General features: G+C 42.9%; 1 protein-coding gene across 34 annotated transcripts in view; it reads right to left on the bottom strand.

Moving 5' to 3' along the window:
- The window catches only part of cac (calcium voltage-gated channel subunit cacophony), a 291,025-nt gene that overhangs the window by 14,192 nt on the left and 257,321 nt on the right, over window positions 1–19,512 (bottom strand). For 12 of the 34 annotated variants that reach the window (XM_086531498.1, XM_086531496.1, XM_086531504.1 and 9 more), the window contains 11 exons: window positions 19,086–19,202; window positions 18,304–18,369; window positions 17,372–17,463; window positions 13,087–13,243; window positions 12,696–12,823; window positions 12,098–12,236; window positions 11,267–11,435; window positions 10,269–10,375; window positions 6,425–6,457; window positions 3,420–3,586; window positions 2,956–3,079 (listed from right to left, as the gene is read on the bottom strand). In XM_086531498.1, the coding sequence (XP_086387624.1) occupies window positions 2,956–3,079; window positions 3,420–3,586; window positions 6,425–6,457; window positions 10,269–10,375; window positions 11,267–11,435; window positions 12,098–12,236; window positions 12,696–12,823; window positions 13,087–13,243; window positions 17,372–17,463; window positions 18,304–18,369; window positions 19,086–19,202 (1,299 nt within the window). Of the gene's footprint in view, window positions 1–2,955; window positions 3,080–3,419; window positions 3,587–6,424; window positions 6,458–9,649; window positions 9,881–10,268; window positions 10,376–11,266; window positions 11,436–12,097; window positions 12,237–12,695; window positions 12,824–13,086; window positions 13,244–16,330; window positions 16,423–17,371; window positions 17,464–18,303; window positions 18,370–19,085; window positions 19,203–19,512 lie in introns of all 34 variants that reach the window. The other 22 variants (XM_086531499.1, XM_086531497.1, XM_086531500.1 and 19 more) reach the window with 8 other exon arrangements.

Genomic DNA, 19,512 nt, shown 5'->3' with positions numbered 1-19,512 from the left:
ACAGAATAGTTTAGCACTACATCGAGAATAATGAAGAACTGCAGGTGACTGAAGTTAACGTTGAGACATGAAGACTCCGACAAAAAGTTCCAGATTTTTTTTTTTTTTTACACATATAGAGACAAAAAGCCTACGAGGAAAGAAGAATTTTGATTTTTTTTTTCATTCAAAATCTTTATTCATTTTGGGGGATTTTGGTCTTTCGGAAGTCTTTTTTTTTAATCATCTCAGATAGTTATAAGTGTAACAGCAATATACATTTTTTTTCTTGTCAACGATTAACTCAAGTCCGCTGCTTCAGTCTACAAAAAATAGTTACATCCCATCTTAACAGCATTGAAGACTACATTTCTATCACTCTATTCATAAAATGTAAAGCTAGAGTTACATATGAGGACTAGGCCATACAGGGGTTGGGGTGGCTGGTTTCTAGTTCTTCTAATAGTACCATTGTCTTTAGAAAACCCATTTTCTAGAAGGTAGTAGCGCTTAGCACACTACCTTAACTACAGTCTACATTACGTCCAGCATCAGTCTATGTCAAACTTTCAGGGTAAACTAGGAATCTAAATTTACCTAACCTATGTCCTCGCGTTTCTAAATTTTCTAAACTCTACTAGTAAAACTTGTGAATATATCTTTTTCATAGAGACACTTTTTCGTTCTCTGCCCAGGCAATATACAGGAGTCTCATAAAATCTAGGAAAACATTTTTGAAGACTAATAATTTCATTCTAGAACCGACAGGAGAAGAGTGAAGCATCACAAAGATTCTAGAAGACAATAATTTGTGACGTCGAAAACTGACAAAGAGCTTCAGATGTCCAGAGGCCAAATTTGTTTACATCAGTGACGGAAGGGAATATATTAGGGGAGGGGTGGGGGTGAGGGGGCGCTAGGGGGGGGGATTGAATCGAAGAGGAAAGGGGGAGGGGGAGGGGGCGCAGCAGCAGGGGTGGGGTGGACGGCCGAGGGGGGTAAAGGGAAGAAAAATCGCATTACTTCTGTATGAATCTAAGTCAGAACATCCAAAGCTCGATGGTTAATGGCCACAAATATACGAAACACTAGGAAATAGCAGAAGAGACTTTTCAGCTCAAGAGAGTCCACAAGAAAGTTGAACTAAATCGAACGAATACGTGAGAAGTCGAAGAGAAAGGCGGGGTCGAAGAGTCGAAACGCTTCACGCAGGTTCGGAATCGTCAGCATCCGGCCTCGAACCGCGATCTCTGAGGCTTCGTTTGTGAGATCGAACACACGACAAACTTTCCAGGCGATGAACTAAACTTCCAGCTATGAGGATTAAGTTATGGAACTGTTTCTACAACACTCGCGGGAACAATAAATGTTGTGCTTGGTTGATCACTTCTTGTTTGCCGTAAATGTTCCTAATGGTGCTCTTTTGGATATATTCACTACAATATAATGGTTCATAAATGCACCATAAATGCTTGTTTTTTATAAGCATTTATGTATAACAATATCTACCAAGTACCCGTAAACTAAACATGATTAGATAAAAGCAAAACACTTATCTAATCTACCTAGTTAACCGTATCTCTCTCTAAATATATCTTAAGTCTTTCTTCCATCTATCCATCTATCTTACTATCTATCTATCTTATCTGTATACATCTATTATTCTTTTATACTTCTCTCTCTAACTATATGACTATCACTCTATCTTTCGTCAATATACATCTTATCTATCTCACTATATGACTATCTATCTAACTTTTGTCACTATACATCTCTCATCTATCTTACTATATAACTATCTTATCTGTTTTCTCTATCTATCTTCTATATAACTACCCTATCTCTCTTCTCTATCTATCTTCTATATAACTACCCTATCTGCCTTCTTTATCTATCTATCAACCCTTCAAACACATCCAGTGAGAAAAAGCAAACAGGAGAAAAGCGTCCACGGAGTAATACGTGAAACCATATACCTTCCTCATCACTCGAGTTCCTCCTTCCTGCCCTCTTCACTATGCTCCTCCTTCCCTCGTCACTCACTCTGACCTACACACAGCTGGCGGAGACGCTGAGATGCTACGGATTCTTTGCCGATGTAAATTTGCCCAGACCCGGCGCAGATGCTGAGACCCTGAGCCCGAAGAGTGTTCGCGTACCACTCTTCAGCCCCTGCAGATAACACGGCCACCTCCCCTTAACCACGTCGCTAACACGCTCGGAACCCCTTTTGTGTCCCTAGGGGAGTAGCGGGTTAGGGATCGTCTCGGTTGGGATTAGGGGATTGCTATTCTTTGTTGTGGTTTGTGTGCTTGTGAAGCGATGGATTGTTTTTTTGATTAATAACGGAATTGTAATTTACTCTGAAGGTGTTTCACTTGGATACTTGCAATCGGTGCATGGTTTCATATCAATATTCTCCTCGATTTACATGTGATATTATCTTCTATATCATAGTATGTCTGCACCTCCTACTATAAGCCTAAAAAGTGAAAGCAAGGATATGTATTTAAAACAAGCAAACAAATATATCTAAAGACTAACTTTCGGCGGCTAAATTGAAAGTATAGTCTACCTGAGGAAAGTCATCACTGTCCAGTGTTGCATAGTATGTTCTACAGCAAGAGTAAGAATAAAACTGCTATAGGACCGATGTTTATCGAAATGATTTATACTATAAGAAAGTCCTGTATATGTAAACAACTTTTATACACCACAAAGTAAGCTATCCAACTTCGAAATGTTGCCTTATTCTTTATGAAAATGATTTGTCTTTTCTCCCATGATAGTCGGTGGGCAGTTCTTAGCTACGGCATCCCTCTAGACGCGGTTCCCAGTCCCTATCGCGAGCGTGTCGGACGCGGCGTCCCATCGAGTTCCGAGAGTGTCGCGAGGCGGGGCCGGGGGGCGCGGGACGAGCCATGCGGCATGTAAACAAGGTGACGCCATGCAACGCGAGGACAGCTAGCACCAAACCTGGCAGCTGCCAACACTCGACCCCTCCTGGTCACTACCACGGGTTGGGGGCGCACCACCGCCTCCACCTAACAACGTCAGGGACTTTACCGACCCTTTGTCACTACCAAGTACATTGTCTATGCTGCAAAAACGGAGAAGATTGAGAAGGTTGAGTGTTTATGTACATGGTGGAGTATCGCAGAGTATCTCACACAGGAGGTCCACACAACCACCACCTTTTCCACCGGACTATGAACGCAACATAATATATACGATAATGTTTTCTGAACACGTCCATTACATATGATGAACGAACATGAATGCCAAAGAAAAATCTAAGTCCAAGGTGGTGATTGTTTCACAATTCAACATCAAATATAGTCCACTGTATAATCAAGATATATCAGTCAACATCTTGCAGAACAGGCGTCCCTCGCTATGAGTGCAGGGGTCGAGGCCGAGCAGAGTCTCCGACGCCCTACCTTACGTTGGACTGCGAGAGGCTTCCCTGGCGACTCGGCTGCCCCTGGGAGTCGCTGGGATCATGTTGCTCGTCGATGGAGCGGGAGAGGCTGATTCGGGACTCGTTGGTCTTGGGGGGCGCGACGGGCGCTGCTATGCCCATCAGCCGCGCAAACAAACTGGGCTTCTGTGGTGCCACCAGCGGGGGGGTCAGGGGGGGGGTCAGGAGTTCGAGACAAGGAAGCTCTCAGGTTCGAATCAGCCGCTTTTTGTGACACAAGACTCAAGGGCAAGGGCTCAAGTTAAGTAATGGCTGTATTAGCTTAATGCTCTTGTTTTTAATTAATGTGAAATTGATATATAAAACACATCTTAGATTGACTCTCAATGTCTAAAATATTTACTGGATAGAGAGAAAACAGAGCTAAAAAGGAGACAAAAACTAAACACAAACAGCTTCCGTATTTCGAACTGCTATAAACATCAATTTGAACATCAGGATTTATAATATAAGTTGCGAGTGATTTATAAACATCAACAACAACAAGAATAAAGAAATCAATTGAATGCGGGATGATAGAGGAAGAAGGCAGTGAGCGTGTTGTGGGATGACAGTAATAACCCACAAAACTGGCAATAAGGCCGAGTTTCCCATGCAAATGTACATGTAAACTCGCCCTTCATTGAGCCGACTCATTCGACTTTGCCACATGCTCCTAAAAATATACATTTATATTATCAACTACGAAATAGGATAGATAAAATCCAAAAAAAAAGGAAAATATATGTATATAGACCATTAAAAATGAATATTTAAGGGTTAAGGTTTAAGTGCATTTTTAAATATATATTCCTATTTCTTCTCACTCGAAATCTACGTTAGTTCCTTTTGATATGGAAGATAGTTAAAAAAAAAGATATATATATAAAACGAACACGTGTCATAGTCATTATTAGTCGATAGTTTGTATGTTGATACCGTCACCCACTTGCACCCTCGCTTGTTGTTATACTGATATCATCTTCATCGTTTGTTATGTAAAACACCGTTACACACAATGGGTGAAAAGCTCAGCACGAAAGGAATAAGTTGAAAAATATATTTTATATAAACCAAAAAAAAAAAAAAAAAAAAAAAAGGAAAAAAAAAACTTGTCCCAATATTACATAGATTTCTTAGTGCCTTGTTTCAATTGTATATATGAATTATTTAGCAGATGCATTGTGGATACTTTTTAAAATGTTCTAGACCACAGTCACTATCAAGGAGTCAGTCACTATTAAAGATCACATCACTAGTTACGGATTCCGGAACCATTGCCCAAGATCGAGTTCATCATCTTTTTCATAATTCTTCCATTTATAGAAATAGATGAAAAAGAGAGAGAGAGAAAAAAAAAGTAGAAGAAGAATTATCGAAAGATTCTCAAAAATCCTCCAAAGAGATTATTTCTCCTCCTCCACCTCCTTCTCCTTCTCCCTTGGGCTATGGTTGTCGGTGTAGTGTACACTAACGTGAGGGGCGGGCGGCTGACATGCGAGCCTCTAGAAGTTGGCCTGCCGGAACCTGCGTCTTGCAAGATTGAAACGCAATGACTTGATCGATCCGCAATGACTTGGCAAAGACATCCGCAGATACAAACACGCGTAGATGTTCACCTTTTTGCTGCAGGACCACCTAATGGCGTCGGGGCAAAGAGGTGGCCATATGGATAACAAAATAACATTCGAAAAAGAAAACAAGAAAAAAAAAATATATATATGTATATATATAAAACTCGTGTTATAAGACGCAGGTTCCGCCACGGATCTCGTGTCTCCATTTATGAGGAGGCACCCAGACATATAATGGAACCCTCTTGGAGCACCTCATACACATCTTGGATTGGAAGCAGTTCTTTTCACAGCCTTGCAGCGGGTGTTCAATGTAGTTCTAAGACAGGGTCGCGTCCGGGTCTGTTTATGCCAAGGTCAGGGCGCTCTCTTGGCCATGGTCTTACGTGGTCTAGCGTTGCTTCTGTGCCCAAGGGACGAGCCACGACTTTGATCTCGCAAGATCACTGGAAACTATGAAGAATATCGCCCTGGCAAAGCCTTTTAATGGCGGCATCTTTTATGTGGGCTTACTGCAGACTGTTTTTTTTTCATGAATACAGCGAGCTGAACTCGCTGGTCACGCTGTTTTCAGTCGCGAGTTGATTATTATGACGTCATTTGGTTCTTTAATGAACGGTCAAATGCCACACAGGGTGCCATTGAAGAAACCTTTTTGGATACAAATCACAATATTTCCAAATGATATTCATATATATTCTACGGTGCCAAAAAAATACATAATTCATACTTTTTTTACGACGTTCAAACTATTGAGATAAACACTAGTATTATTTGTTGGGTTATGAAAAATGAAGCAAAATAAAAGGCTACTTATCGATGATCAATCTCCAAGGTCTAACTTGACTTGCATCTTTAAGCATTCTCAAACCAAAAACTCAAAAGAAGCTGACGCAACCAAGAAAAAACAGACCCGGAACATCTACCGTTCCTGGATACGTTTTTTGGCCAGTGGGAGGAGCGGCACACAGTTTATGCAACAGAAAGCGAGTAAGTGTTGGGTGTACGTGGTGCGACTGGCGGATATAACCTCTTGGCGCACGCCGCTCACTAGTTATTGGAATTCGGGGAGAAGTTCTCTTTTTCCCTCTCTCTCTATTTCGTGTTTTTTTTTTTTTTTTAATAAATCAATGAGTTTTGTTACTCATTGCTTCTACATAGCTAGCAAGTAATCGGAACCTCATGGCACGAGTGAGGCTCCACCATGGGGGTTACTGACCATCAGTTCCTCGTGGTGAGTCTACAAGCATCATCTGCTCAGAGGTCATGACCTCGCTCAGTCTCACCACATACGCACAGAATATGCATAACGCCATACTCTTCACTTTTAAATAGAACAAACATGAGCAAAAAAGTAAGATTTTGATGGTAAGATTATTAAAAGAAAATTAAGATATTCTCAAAATACTACCGCAGCATCTATCGGGGAGTCTGGTGCTCTTTCCTGCAAATGAAACAACAAGACAAGGTGTGTCACTCACTACGACAGGCGCCAAGTACTCTCATACCAGGTACCAAATTATTATCGTCAAGTCGAATTCACTACCCAGTATTCGGAACATTTGTCATATGAAATAAAATAAAGGGGGGAGGGAAGCATATACACCAGCGGTCACTCGGGATCCGGTTGAGACTCGTTAAGCCGAGGCAAGTAGCGTCGATAAGCCGATGAATGGCTGAGAAAAGATCAGCAATGTTTTTTCTTTTTTCGTTTTTTTTTTATCCTCTTGCTCTGGAGGAGAGTCGAAACGGCACCCCGAATGGCCACAGGTGTATGACACATAAAAACACTCCTCCTTCGGAATAATCATCATTGTCTTATCATTTTGTTTAGAAAATGTATATATTCTCTTTCATTCAACAAGGATAGTGAAACGTGAACAGAGTGGGAGTGGTCGACTCAAAGATGGAGAGGTACCGGGCTTAACAACGACAGAAGGTCAGCACTGGTATTGGCACTAGGTCATACAAAGGGGGCACAGCTACCTCTACTCAGCTTCCATGCAACCATTGTTCCTGTACTCGACTCTTTTTTTTTAATTATTTTTTTTCTTTTTTTTTATCTAGGGGGATGGCTGGGGGAGAGTATTTTTATTTATTTTTGATATTTTTCTCTCCCTTTATTTATTGTTTTTCTCTCCTTCTTCGGTGACAATCCGCTCCTTCTAATCCCGTCGCTTGGGGGAAATCTGCACAACACTCGCAGGGGGCAGAACGTCTGCAACTTTTCCCCGTCTTGGCGACTATTTTCTCATGTAAATAAAGAAGGAAAAGAAAGAGCGGTCTGTGCTCCTTAATAAACAAAAGACGAGCGAAAAAATATATATATATACATACATATGGAATCGCCGGAGAGCAAAAACAATGGTTGATGCAGCTTGTTCATGGATTCTTATTTTGCCGGAATTATCTCTCTGCCTTAGACACGAAAGCAACATTGCAGAGACAATATCAAATAACATTTCCTTCTTCGGGTCATAGTAGTAGGTCACCAGTGAGAAATACATCCAATTTCGAATATATTTCCACGGGTATACTAAAAGATCCCTTCTCTTTATTTTAATACATGTGATAGGTTTTCCTGCGTCAAAATTTAAAAATCCAATCGATTACCAAGTCAACAAAACAAGACCTCCAGAACACTTTTACTGAGCAAAAAATAATGCCATGGACAAAACTGGGTAGGGGGGAAGGAAGGAAAGAGGGAGGGAGGGAGGGAGGGGGAAGGGGGAGACGTGGGTGAGGGAGAGGAATGGTAAGGGAGGGTGAAAGGGGCGCTGTCTAATACTAACAAAGAACGCTAAATCACCATGGCTCAATAAACACACAGAAAAGACACGCACGCACACACGTAATAAATCTCATATCACAGTCCTACAAACATGATCATCTATTTTGTGGAAACTATGTGGCTCTCACTGCAAAGATAAAACGGCCACAATAAACAGGTGGCCACTATAAAGAGGTGGTCACTATAAAGAGGTATCACTATACATGTACGGACAATAGGAGGGGATACTTGTAACCTGGGTCTGTATCCCCTTACAAAAACAAAAAACAAAAATCAAAATGGGTTAACAGGTGAGGGACAGGTACAAGGATAAACATTGCAAAGTATCAACAGATCCATGTGAGATGGTAAACAGGATAGGTGTAGTAACATGGCCTAAAGATTATCCATGTGGTAAAAAGTTCTATGGTGCCACTATGTAAAAAAGAGATAATATAGGTTATAAATTCATCAATGACCATCGTAAGCTTAATTCTACAAAAAAAATTGTCAAATGTATAAAATTTCTATTCGGAGGTCATAGCTACACACTCGAGCATCCTAGAGCAGTACCTTGAGTACATACTTAACCTAACACTCAGAACTGGCAACACGTAACATTGTAATTTTGTCTCACGTGCCAACATTCTTGCAAGAATCACTTGGAGATACGTCTTAATGGGAAGCAACCACCGGGAAAGCTTAAAGTATCGGAAACGAGTTCCATTGTTACGCCTCACAGACGAGTTACTGTAAACGTGCTGTAAGGAGACAAGTGACTCTGGGCGAATGCGGGCACTGGCCTTCCTCTTCAACTGGGCATAGCAACAGAATTTTCAAGTGTTGTATAAAGGTATAACCAGATACTCACCATCAACCTTGAATGCTCCAAATTCTTAACAGATCCGTGAATTGGAGAAGATTCAAACTTTGATAATAAGCAAACTGTCTTACCCTTACACAACTGCCTGTTCTTCTGGACTTATTTCTACAGGTACTGCCAATAAAAACCATCAACGTGTTCTACTTGTCCTGGTAATCTAATATAATACCATTAAGCTACTGGTACACAAGTCCCAGTACCATATTAAGCTACTGGTATACTAAGTCAGCCAACAGCAAGGTGTTTGTACCAATTATGGATCTGCTAACGAAGCGGTGTTTACTCAGTGGCTATAAGGCATGTTTGTGTGGCACAGATACAACCACAGATACGCGACTTAAAACAAACGCGTCACACAGAAAGCTCAAATATGGAAAACAAAATATTCCCACCCAAAGCTTATAAACTTGAATACTAGGGGTTGAAAATCGAAATTCTAATTGGCAATCACCAAAATAAAAAAAAATAAGAGGGAGTAAAGATAATTCTGAAAACCGAGTAAAAATAAAAGTATCTGCATTTACCACCAAAACATGCCAAAAGTGAACAAGGCACTTCATTGTCTTCATGGAGAATACTGGGCTGAATGTCAGCTATGTAAAGCCTGAGGAGCAAGGCTGGTTTTCGCACAGCCGATGGACGGCTGCAATCAACATGGGCCAAATATCTAGTCAGGGACGAACGACTTTTATCAGTGCCAAGATACTGTAAACATCGAGTGGGCGGTGATTAACAGTACTTCATGAGGTGACTAATATAGATCTTATAGTATCAGGATACTGTATATATATATATGTAAAGATAGAGGGTTGAGTTCATATCAACTATTTTAAATCTGAAGTGACAAAAGGGACGTGTATATATACTGTATGCTTTATACCAACTATTCTCATTAATCAAGTGGGTGGGGAAGCAGGTACTGGTTGAAGCACAATGATCTAGGCCACACAAGAAGTGTAACAGGCCTATAACAGCCGCCTTACTGATTCGGTTTCCTGCTCCTCAGTTTCCCCTGTATCCTCAGTTTCAAATGTTTCCTCGGTTTTCTCAGATTCGATGATTTGGTTCTCAGCTTTTTCCATATTGCTGAGGAGCTGTTCTCCCTCCCCGCATAATATGTCCTCCGTTGACTCAAACTTTTCATCCTCCTCCTCATCATCATCCTCCTCCTCCACTACCTCATTCTCTTTATCTTTTGCTTCCTCATTCTCATCCTGCAAGGTTTTGAAGAGATTTCTTATACATCTACCTCCTAAGGCTTAAACTTCAAAGAGAACCCTTTAGAGCTCCAGAAGATATAATGTTGAAATGAAAATAAAATGAGAAAAGAGATTTTCATTAATGAATCATGTCACAATCAGGGCATTGACATCATTATTACCTGACAAAGAAAGGGACGAAAAAGTTCCATCACAATACGGAAACGATTAAACGCTATCCTGCAAGAGTGCTATTTAGTCCCTGATTATGACACACGAGAACGCAAACCTAAAAAATAAAACTTGGAGAAAGGTTAGCTACATCCCCAGGCAGAGGAGAGAGGTAGACAGAGAGAAAGAGAGAAAGAGTGAGAGAGAAAGAGAGAGAGCACATCGCACTGACCAGGCCTCCCGTGGGTTGGATCTGCCCGAAGCGAGTTGTCCGCCAGTTCTCCAGGATGAGCAGAGCCCCGTAGATTTTACCCACTGTCAGTTTTTCGTATTTGAGTTCTGCAAGAGAGTGTAGTGGTTAATACGTACATACATACACACACACACACACACACACACACACACACACACACACACAAATATATATATATATATATATATACATATATATATATATATATATAATATATATTTTTTTTTTGGGGGGTGAGGTCACAGATTGTTCACTTTATTAATCAGCGAAAGGAATGACTTTAAAATCGTTAATGTTACTCCATAGGAAAAAATCGCATACTCATCAAGCACATAAAACACACACGATAAATAATTTCTTACCTTCTCACATCTCTCCCCAATCTCTTTTCCCTTCCCCCTTCCATCCTCCCGCTTTCCCTTTCCTCCTTTTCCATCTTCCCCCCCTCCCTTCACCTCCTCTTCCACCCTCCCATCCCCTCCCCTCCCCCTCCATCCTTCTTCTTACCCCCTTTCCTCTTCCCCCTCTCTTTCCATCCTCCTTCTTTCCCCCTTACCTTCTCCCTCCCTCCCACCCCTTCCCACTCCCTCCCTTTCTTTCCCTTTCCTCCTCTCTTTCTTTCCCTTTCCCCCTCCCACTCCCTCCCTTTCTTTCCCTTTCCCCCTCCCTCTCTTTCTTTCCCTTTCCCTTTCCCCCTCTCACTCCCTCCCTTTCTTTCCCTTTCCCCTCCTGCTCCCTCCCTTTCTTTCCCTTTCCCCCTCTCACTCCCTTTCTTTCCCTTTCCCCCTCCTCCTCCCTCCCTTTTCCCCTCCCCTTCCCCCTCCCCCTCCCTCCCTTTCCCCCTCCTACTCCCACCCTTCCCCCTCCCACTCCATCCCTCCCCTTCCCCCTCCCACCCTCCTTTCCCCCTCCCCCTCCCTCCCTCTCCCCCTCCCCCTCTCACCCTCCTTTTCCCCCTCCCACCCTCCACTCCTTACCATCGTCTGGAGGCACTATGAAGTCAAGATTCTTTTTGGCTTGGAGCGGCCACAGCTTCTTGATGGTGGCGCGCAGTTCCGAGTCCGCCTGGTCCATCTCCTCCGCGGCGCGCATCTTGATACACAGGTTCTCGCGAATGAGCGCAAACAGCGTGGTGGTGAAGTGGACCTGCGGGTTGTAGAGGGAGGTGTTGAGGGGGATGTGGAGGTGGGAAGTGAGGGTGGAATAGGCTTTCGGAAAGGCGTTTAGATGATGTGGAAATAGGAAGTAGGGACGGGGTAGGGTTTTTTTTAAGTGCGTTTAAGGGTGATGTTAGGATAGGAATACGTTCAGAGGATGTTGGAATGAATTTTTGATTAGATGATATTGAAATTGGGACGAAATAGGGTTGCGGAAATGCATTTAGCGGATATAGAAGTAGGAAATAAGGACGGGGATAGGGTTTTTGAAATACATGTAAATGATATGGAAATAGGGATGAAATAGGGTTTTAGAGAAGCGTTTAGAATAATGAAGGAAAATTAGGAGATATGGGAGGAAAGTGTATGAGAGGATGTTGTGTATGGAGATAGCAGTGATGAAATGTGATGATGCTCTCGAGGGAAAGGCTACATGTGTGATGATATACCTTTGTTATGGGTATGGAGATATCTAGTAATACTCTCACAAGAAGAGCTATGGAAGGAAAATGCATGTCCCTATGAATAAGGTGAGCTTTAGGCTTTCGAATAGTTATGATCATGGACTGGTCTCCCTGTTAACTAAACTATGACATCCGCTTTTGACTGAAGTATGTTTCTTGACTGCTATCTTCTGCTAATGACACTCACCTTCCCCTCATCGTCCAGCGGCATGTTCATCCGTATGAGTTTCTTGTAAGCTAACCGATACGGACACTTGTTGCCGAAGCCAAGCGGGGGGTCCATGTTTCTTAACATGTCGTACATCTCTGTGTAGTGTATTCTTCCTCTGCAAAGGTCAACGATGTTAGTATCTATCTATCTATTTATAAAGCTAAAGGGAGAGGAACATACATAATATGGCTAAAGTGAAGGGAATACATCTAAAGCATCGGTAATTCTATGAATGTTGAGCTGCAAATTCAAATTAAATAAAAAATGTGATAGTATATGCTTTCAAGACACCAAAGCATAAAACATGTAACATTGGACAGTCGCTAATGATGAACGCGTAGATTCGCCTGAAATAAATATTGTAGATTACAACAACAAAGGTAATAATAATAATAAAAAATAACACAATCATTAAGAACAATTGCTAAATCGATGCCAATAAAACTTCAAATTCTAAGTCAAACGATGTACTTTCTTAATCTATTAACGACATGAAACTAGCCTCACATTCCTCATGACTGTAACCACATGAAATTCAAGACCATGAGTAAGGTCTTAGAGGACCATTACTCACGTGGCGTTTGGATCGTATTCCGCCCATATTCTGATGTATTCGTCGAGGTGATGAGCGCCCAGGATGGAGGAGTCTCTCGTCAGGTAGTCGAAGTTGTCCATGATGACAGCCACGAACAAGTTTAACATCTGGAAGAAGACCGGCGAAGTTGGGAAGCATCTTCAATTTGGATACAGGAATATGGGAAGTCTATTTCATAAACCGGGTTATAGTGATATATGCATACACGCACCCAAGCACCCGCACGCACGCAAGCACACACACACACACACACACACACACACACACACACACACACACACACACACACACACACACACACACACACACACACACACACACACACACACACACACACACACAAAAGCCCCGCCGGGACCCGCCAACGTACCAAGAAGGAGCAGAGGAAGATGAAGGTCACGAAGTACATGTAAGCGACATTCGATCCGCAGGTCTTCTCGGAGTTGTTCTTGAGGGCGTCCGGGTCGCAGGGACGTCCCTTGATGCAGGACAGCATGATGCTCTGCCACGCCTCACCCGTGGCGCATCTGCCCACACCATCAACACGTTACTTGGGATTCTACTCTCCCCATGGTCATGTCCCTGCCTGCCTAATCTGCCTGCACAGCTTGCTCACAGCTCATGGTAATTCTGCGTGAACTCTACGGCAACTCTCGCCTTCATTTCTCACTTATCAAAGCTAAGGTCTGCTGCTACAGTACGCATGTGGCTGTGATAGTCTACTGGCCTACTCTATGGCTAATGCGCTACTCTTAATCATTGCTAAAACTGACCATCTTCCTTCTTTGAAAATTGTAATGTCCAGTAGTACAATAAAAAGATATATTCTTTATTTCTTTCTGGACCAATGTAATCATCTTCCAACAATGCAAAAAATCTCAATGTCAGTTCTTCAAAAATAATGAAACAGCAATTTTTTGGAGATCATCCTTTTTCATATGACAGCAGGGAGGTCTCTAAGCAACACGTGCAATGACAAATCAAATGAATTTAAGGGTATTCGTAATTATGGAATTTCCTCACACTGCCGATGATGTATGTTACAGTAGTCAACATTTATTAGTAAAACCGTCGGTGATAGAGGCAAAGTCGGGAGATTTTTCCCCCGGAACTAGATATCTACATTCAATCTCAGAGAATGAGAACAATCCAAAAGCACTATATTTAGTCCTTCCTTGTGATACAAATTTAGCATCACTATAATTGCACTAATAAATGAACTAGAATACAGTACTTCGACTTAATTTGTACATGATAATCAGCGAGATCGTACACTACTGCCGGTGCATATAAAGAGAGATGATCCACCGAACTGCAAGTAATGCTGTTCGTTGACAGATTATCATGAACCCTACATCACACTGAGTCAAGTTTATGTAGCATATATTCAATTTACATTCTAAGACACATCATGAATTTCAAAGTAAAGGCCTACCCACAGAGAAACACAGATAACACACATTCCTTACCTTGATGGATATCTGACAAATATATCTGACAAAAATATCATAACCATCTAATTGTCCCTAGACTACCAAGCAAGCGTCAGAAGGAGGCCGAGGGAACTACGAGGGAGAGGGCGAGGAGGGGTCGAGGACAAGTGACAATCATTCTAAATCAAAATTTTGTGAAACATTCTATGAGATGTTCGGGTGGGAAGGCGAGGGAGCGGGGAGGACGTTGCCATTTCAGGGGGAGAAGGATGGAGTCGGGTGAGGGGAGCGGAGGGACGGGAGAGGGGGAGCGGAGGGGAGGGAGAGGGGGAATGGGCGGCTGATGTGAAGGGGGGGAGGGAGGGCGAGTGTTGAGGGGGGAGAGTCGTTGTGCGGGGGGGTTGGTGATGGTGGTCACAGACTAACCTAAAAGGAGCAGCTATGTGGAGGCTGTTTGTGACTGCGGACCGTGTTGTTGTCTGCCTGCCACTCTACACTGCACATTGTCAGCTGCTCACACATGCATAATGAGAGTGAGTCTACATGTGCGGGGTACCGTGCCAAGATCACAGAGGGTGGTGGTAGTGGTGGTGCTGACAGCTGTGTGGGGCGATGTGAGCAGGTCTGGTCCATCACGCTACATTTTACATGCTGAAGGCGCTCGCCAGGGGAGGGCACCGGCCAGGGGAGACAACCACACCATGACCCTGCATGCCATTCAGCATATTGTTGGCATTTTTGTCAGGCACTTTAGCATCACATACTGTGCTATCCCTTACGGGTGTGCACTATCTGCCACCGTCTGTGTGGTGGTATTAAACTGTCGTTGGGGCCTCATCTACCAACATCGAGTGTAAATTTCGCATCGCTGACTGAAGGTGAAAGATGCATATGGAATGTGTGTATGAGCCTCGTGATCTGCGACGCCATGGGACACAAAGTCAGCCCTCAGCAGAAGATATTCCTCATGTCGCCGCCTGCCCTCCTTGGATGTGTGTCGGCCAGACTGGGCGAGATTGCACCTTGCTAAGTCAGCATTGAGCTATTGCAAGATCAGAGGTAAGTCTTCATAATGTGCAACACGGAAATTCTGATATTATCAGGTAAGTCATCCTCGGTAGATTCCCAACATCGTTTAATTGTTCCAAGGCATGCTGAGGGTGAGGGGAGTCGGTGCACAGAGGAGTCTGTGTGTGGTGAGTCTAGAACATTTACACCCACATGGTGAGTCCTGGGGCAACACAGGGCTATGCAACCCCTCCCCCGCATGGTCTCATCTTATGCGCACTGGAATGAAGTGACCTGCATAGACCACGAGGACACGGACCGGCCCAGTGGTGCCCCTGGCGGTCATGGGGGTGAGGGTGCCCGCCCCCGGGAAGGAACGGCGGACCAGCAACCATGCACGACCACACGAGCCCAACGCTACATAACACGCATGCCGCCACCCGCGCAGACTACGGTGCAAAACTCAACATAAGGAACTGAACAGACTCGCTCATAACGACAATATATTCAACGTAACATAAACCGAAACCAAACCGAAAAACTCTACAATAACAACTGTGTTTGGGTGCACTGATGGTGTTGAATCTGACACGTCTACAAAAAAATGTAACCCAAAAAAAAAAAAGACAGAAATGAACCAAACAAAAAGGAACGAAACAGATCCTCCGTGTTCATGGTCTGCCGCGGAAAATTTTGGTGCTGAGTTTATATGGCAAGAGTGATCACACGTAGATAACATGTCATTCTACAGCAAGAGTGATCACATCAAGGTTACAGTTCCATCCTACAGCACAGTTACACACCAATGCATAAAATGGCATTCATCTCACAAAATACTGTATCAACAACCCGTGGTTCACATCCAGGTGTCGGGATCAATATAAAAAAAATCTTGACCCGGCATCATACAAAAAGAGAAGAAAGATAGGAAAAAACGTGCATAGGAAAAATATATCCAGTCCTTGATGGGGAAAAAAATATATATATATATTCAGGGGATACCCCCCATGGAAAGATTTGGGCGTTGATACAGTATTTCGTAGCGATGACAGCGGTAGCTTTTGAGGAGCAGAGATGAGCAGAGATCAGTGACAAAAGTTTGGACAGAGGATAAAGAGCCAATTTTGCCGCTGAGCCACTCCGGGTGTGAAGAAGTAACTTAAGGTGGTTTACCTGAACAGAAGCATTATGCCCTCTGCAAAATTTCTAAAGTTGTTGTGCCGTGTTATAGACGTAGTGGGATCCAAATCTATATTACCAAAGACCTGGATGATGAAGGGAAACAAAAAACCATCAACTCAGGATCAATCAAAAATTCCAGAAGAAGTAAAAAAAAGAAAAAAAAAGAAAAAGAAAGACGCGATCTCTATACTAGTGGGGTTCCAGGGACACACATCAAAGAATCGGAGGTGTCAACATGAGGGATTTTAGGGATTATGAGACAAGAAAAAAGAGGTTATCCAAGGTCAAGAAAAGGCATAAGAAAGGTCAAAGTTAAGGGCGGGGCCAAGGGTTGTCCTCTCACCAGGGCTCTCAGGAGGGCAAGTGACCAGTCGCTAGGGTCATATCAGGGTCAAAATTCAGGGACATGGGACAAAAAACTCTGCACAGGTTAATATACTTCAGGGAGTAAAACTATCCCTGACCAGATACCAGAAAGTGGGCAAGCACCACAGACACCATCTAGTCTAGGTTAGCTAGTCTAGGCTAGTTGGATTACATATCTAAAGTTACGTTACCTTCTACAAGAAAACTAAACTACAACGGCATCGCCATCTATAGGAAAAGACATGTCAGCAGACAGCTAAACATAACATGTCTGTTCAGGGATATTATCTAGACTTTGGGTGGATTGGGAAAAAACAATTCTCGATTAAATGGATCGGTGACAGAAGCGCTGATTGGCCGACCGTGAAAGCAACGATTCTCCAGTCAACGAATTCGGTCACTCATCCATGTGATCGGGCATTTAGTTTCCGAACGCACCCCATTTTGTCCCAGGATGCTAGGATCTCACTTTGAGGCTACGTCGAACTCATGGGGGGTGGGGGGGCTGCGAATTTGGCCTTTGTGTCATTCTCGAAAGGTTTATTATCTCTGCACTGAACAGACATTTTGTCTCATTGTTCAGGTTTAGAGATGGGATTCAGAAATACTGGATCTGTCTCAGGTTGCTATTGGCCGAGCCTGGGTGGACGGGGGTTGCAAACTCACCGAAACAAGAGCAAGAGAGCGGCGAAGAAAGACTGAAAGTTGTTATGTCGATTTAGGTCAGTGTCGGGGTCAAATTTCATGTTGCCAAAAACCTGGGTGTGAAGTACGGGAGAAAAAAAGACGGGAGAGTGCTGTAATAGTTGGGTGGGTGGGGGAGGCATCGTGCGAGCGGCCACTGAGGGCCACGTCGCACGACCATAACGGCGGGTACGAGGCCACGTTTCCCGTTCTTTCCGTGGCCCCGAACCGCTGCCATCGCTCGCAAGGGAACCAGCATGACAAGCCGTGAAGGTGCAATAAAACAAAGGAGTTATTTGGTCAACAAGTAGCAAATATTGCCTGAACTCTATTGCACAACCGTGAATGAACACTCAGCGGCCTGTCACACTGGGTTCCGTTCTCATGACAGAACACGAGTCACATGTAGTACAACATATTGGGATAACACTGTGGGCTTCAGTCTTAGAACAGTGATATGGATAGAGAATTTACATAATATAGATATCAATGGAATTTCGGGGATAGATTTAAACATATGGATAGACATTTACAATCATATGAGGGCACAACAACCCAACACGTTTATAACTCAAGAAGCAGGACAGTGAAGTATAGGTCCCTGGTGAGGAAACCAGCAAAGATCAACCTTGGGAACAGTAATTAACTAATCGTAAATTAATTATTCCAAATAGCACTTCATTAAAAAAAAAACGGTTTGATTAGAACAATGGCTGAGAGAATATATATACACACAAATTGATTACATTAGATATTGTCTGCACTATTTCAAAGTAAAGATTATATGTGATGGATTTAGAACACAATAAGTCATGACTTCATATAAATACAAGATTTTTTTTTCTCCATCATCAATTTATATAACCATTAACCAGATTTCTAGAGAAGAACCATGACTCTGAATCTGGGCTTACCTGCATGCCGATAATAGCATAGATGAAGAATAACATTGCTATGAGGAGACAAACATATGGCAGCGCCTGTGGGAGGAGGGAAGAAGTTGAATCTTTGGATGTTACAGTCACAATTAGTCTCTCTCTCTCTCTCTCTCTCTCTCTCTCTCTCTCTCTCTCTCTCTCTCTCTCTCTCTCTCTCTCTCTCTCTCTCTCTCTCTCTCTCTTTCTTTCTCTCTCTCTCTCTCTCTTTCTCTATCCCTGACACCCCTTTTTTTCATCAATCTTTCTCTCATACCTTAAATCCATAACTTTGTATTTCTTTTTATTGACTTTTCTCATGCCTCTTTCCTCTCTCTCTCTCTCTCTCTCTCTCTCTCTCTCTCTCTCTCTCTCTCTCTCTCTCTCTCTCTCTCTCTATCTATATCTCTCTCTCTCTCTCTCTCTCTCTCTCTCTCTCTCTCTCTCTCTCTCTCTCTCTCTCTCTCTCTCTCTCTCTCTCTCTCTCTCTCTCTCTCTCTCTCTCTCTCTCTCTCTTTCTTTCTCTATCTCTGACACCCCTTTTTTCATCAATCTTTCTCTCATACCTTAAATCCATAACTTTGTATTTCTTTTTATTGACTTTTCTCATGCCTCTTTCCTCTCTCTCTCTCTCTCTCTCTCTCTCTCTCTCTCTCTCTCTCTCTCTCTCTCTCTCTCTCTCTCTCTCTCTCTCTCTCTCTCTCTCTCTCTCTCTCTCTCTCTCTCTCTCTCTCTCTCACACTCTCTCTCTCTCTCTCTCGCTTCTTGCAGCAGTTACTTACTTTGAAGGACTGTACGAATGTCCATAGTAGAATACGAATGGTATATCCTTGTCGAAGTAGCTTTATAAGACGGGCAGCTCGAAACAGTCTCAGAAACCCAACATTGATGAAGTTTTCCTGTGGGGATATTAATGGCATTAATTAGACATTACTCACAAGCGATACACTCAGAGGGGGCTTGGCGGGGAGGGTTGTGTAATCTTACTGATGTTCTCGATTATTTTTTTTTTCTTCTTTCAGGAGAAAAAAAATATTTCATGTATTGCCACGATTTTTTTCCTCTGGGGAGATTGAAAAGGGCAGGGATTGAACAGAAAACGATCTTATAGAAAAGAAGGGAGGGAGGGCTAACTTATCTGTAGTGAGGATGCCCAAAGCTACTACAATGATGCAATCTTAAAAGTAACTTCCAACAAATACCAGTATT

The sequence above is a fragment of the Penaeus japonicus genome, unplaced genomic scaffold (assembly GCF_977035675.1).
Source record: "Penaeus japonicus unplaced genomic scaffold, GWHDUDI00000001_assembly GWHDUDI00000035, whole genome shotgun sequence".
NCBI classification, from domain to species: domain Eukaryota; kingdom Metazoa; phylum Arthropoda; class Malacostraca; order Decapoda; family Penaeidae; genus Penaeus; species Penaeus japonicus.
The sequence above is the reverse complement of the archived record's forward strand: the minus strand, read 5'-3'. Positions and strand labels throughout refer to the sequence as shown.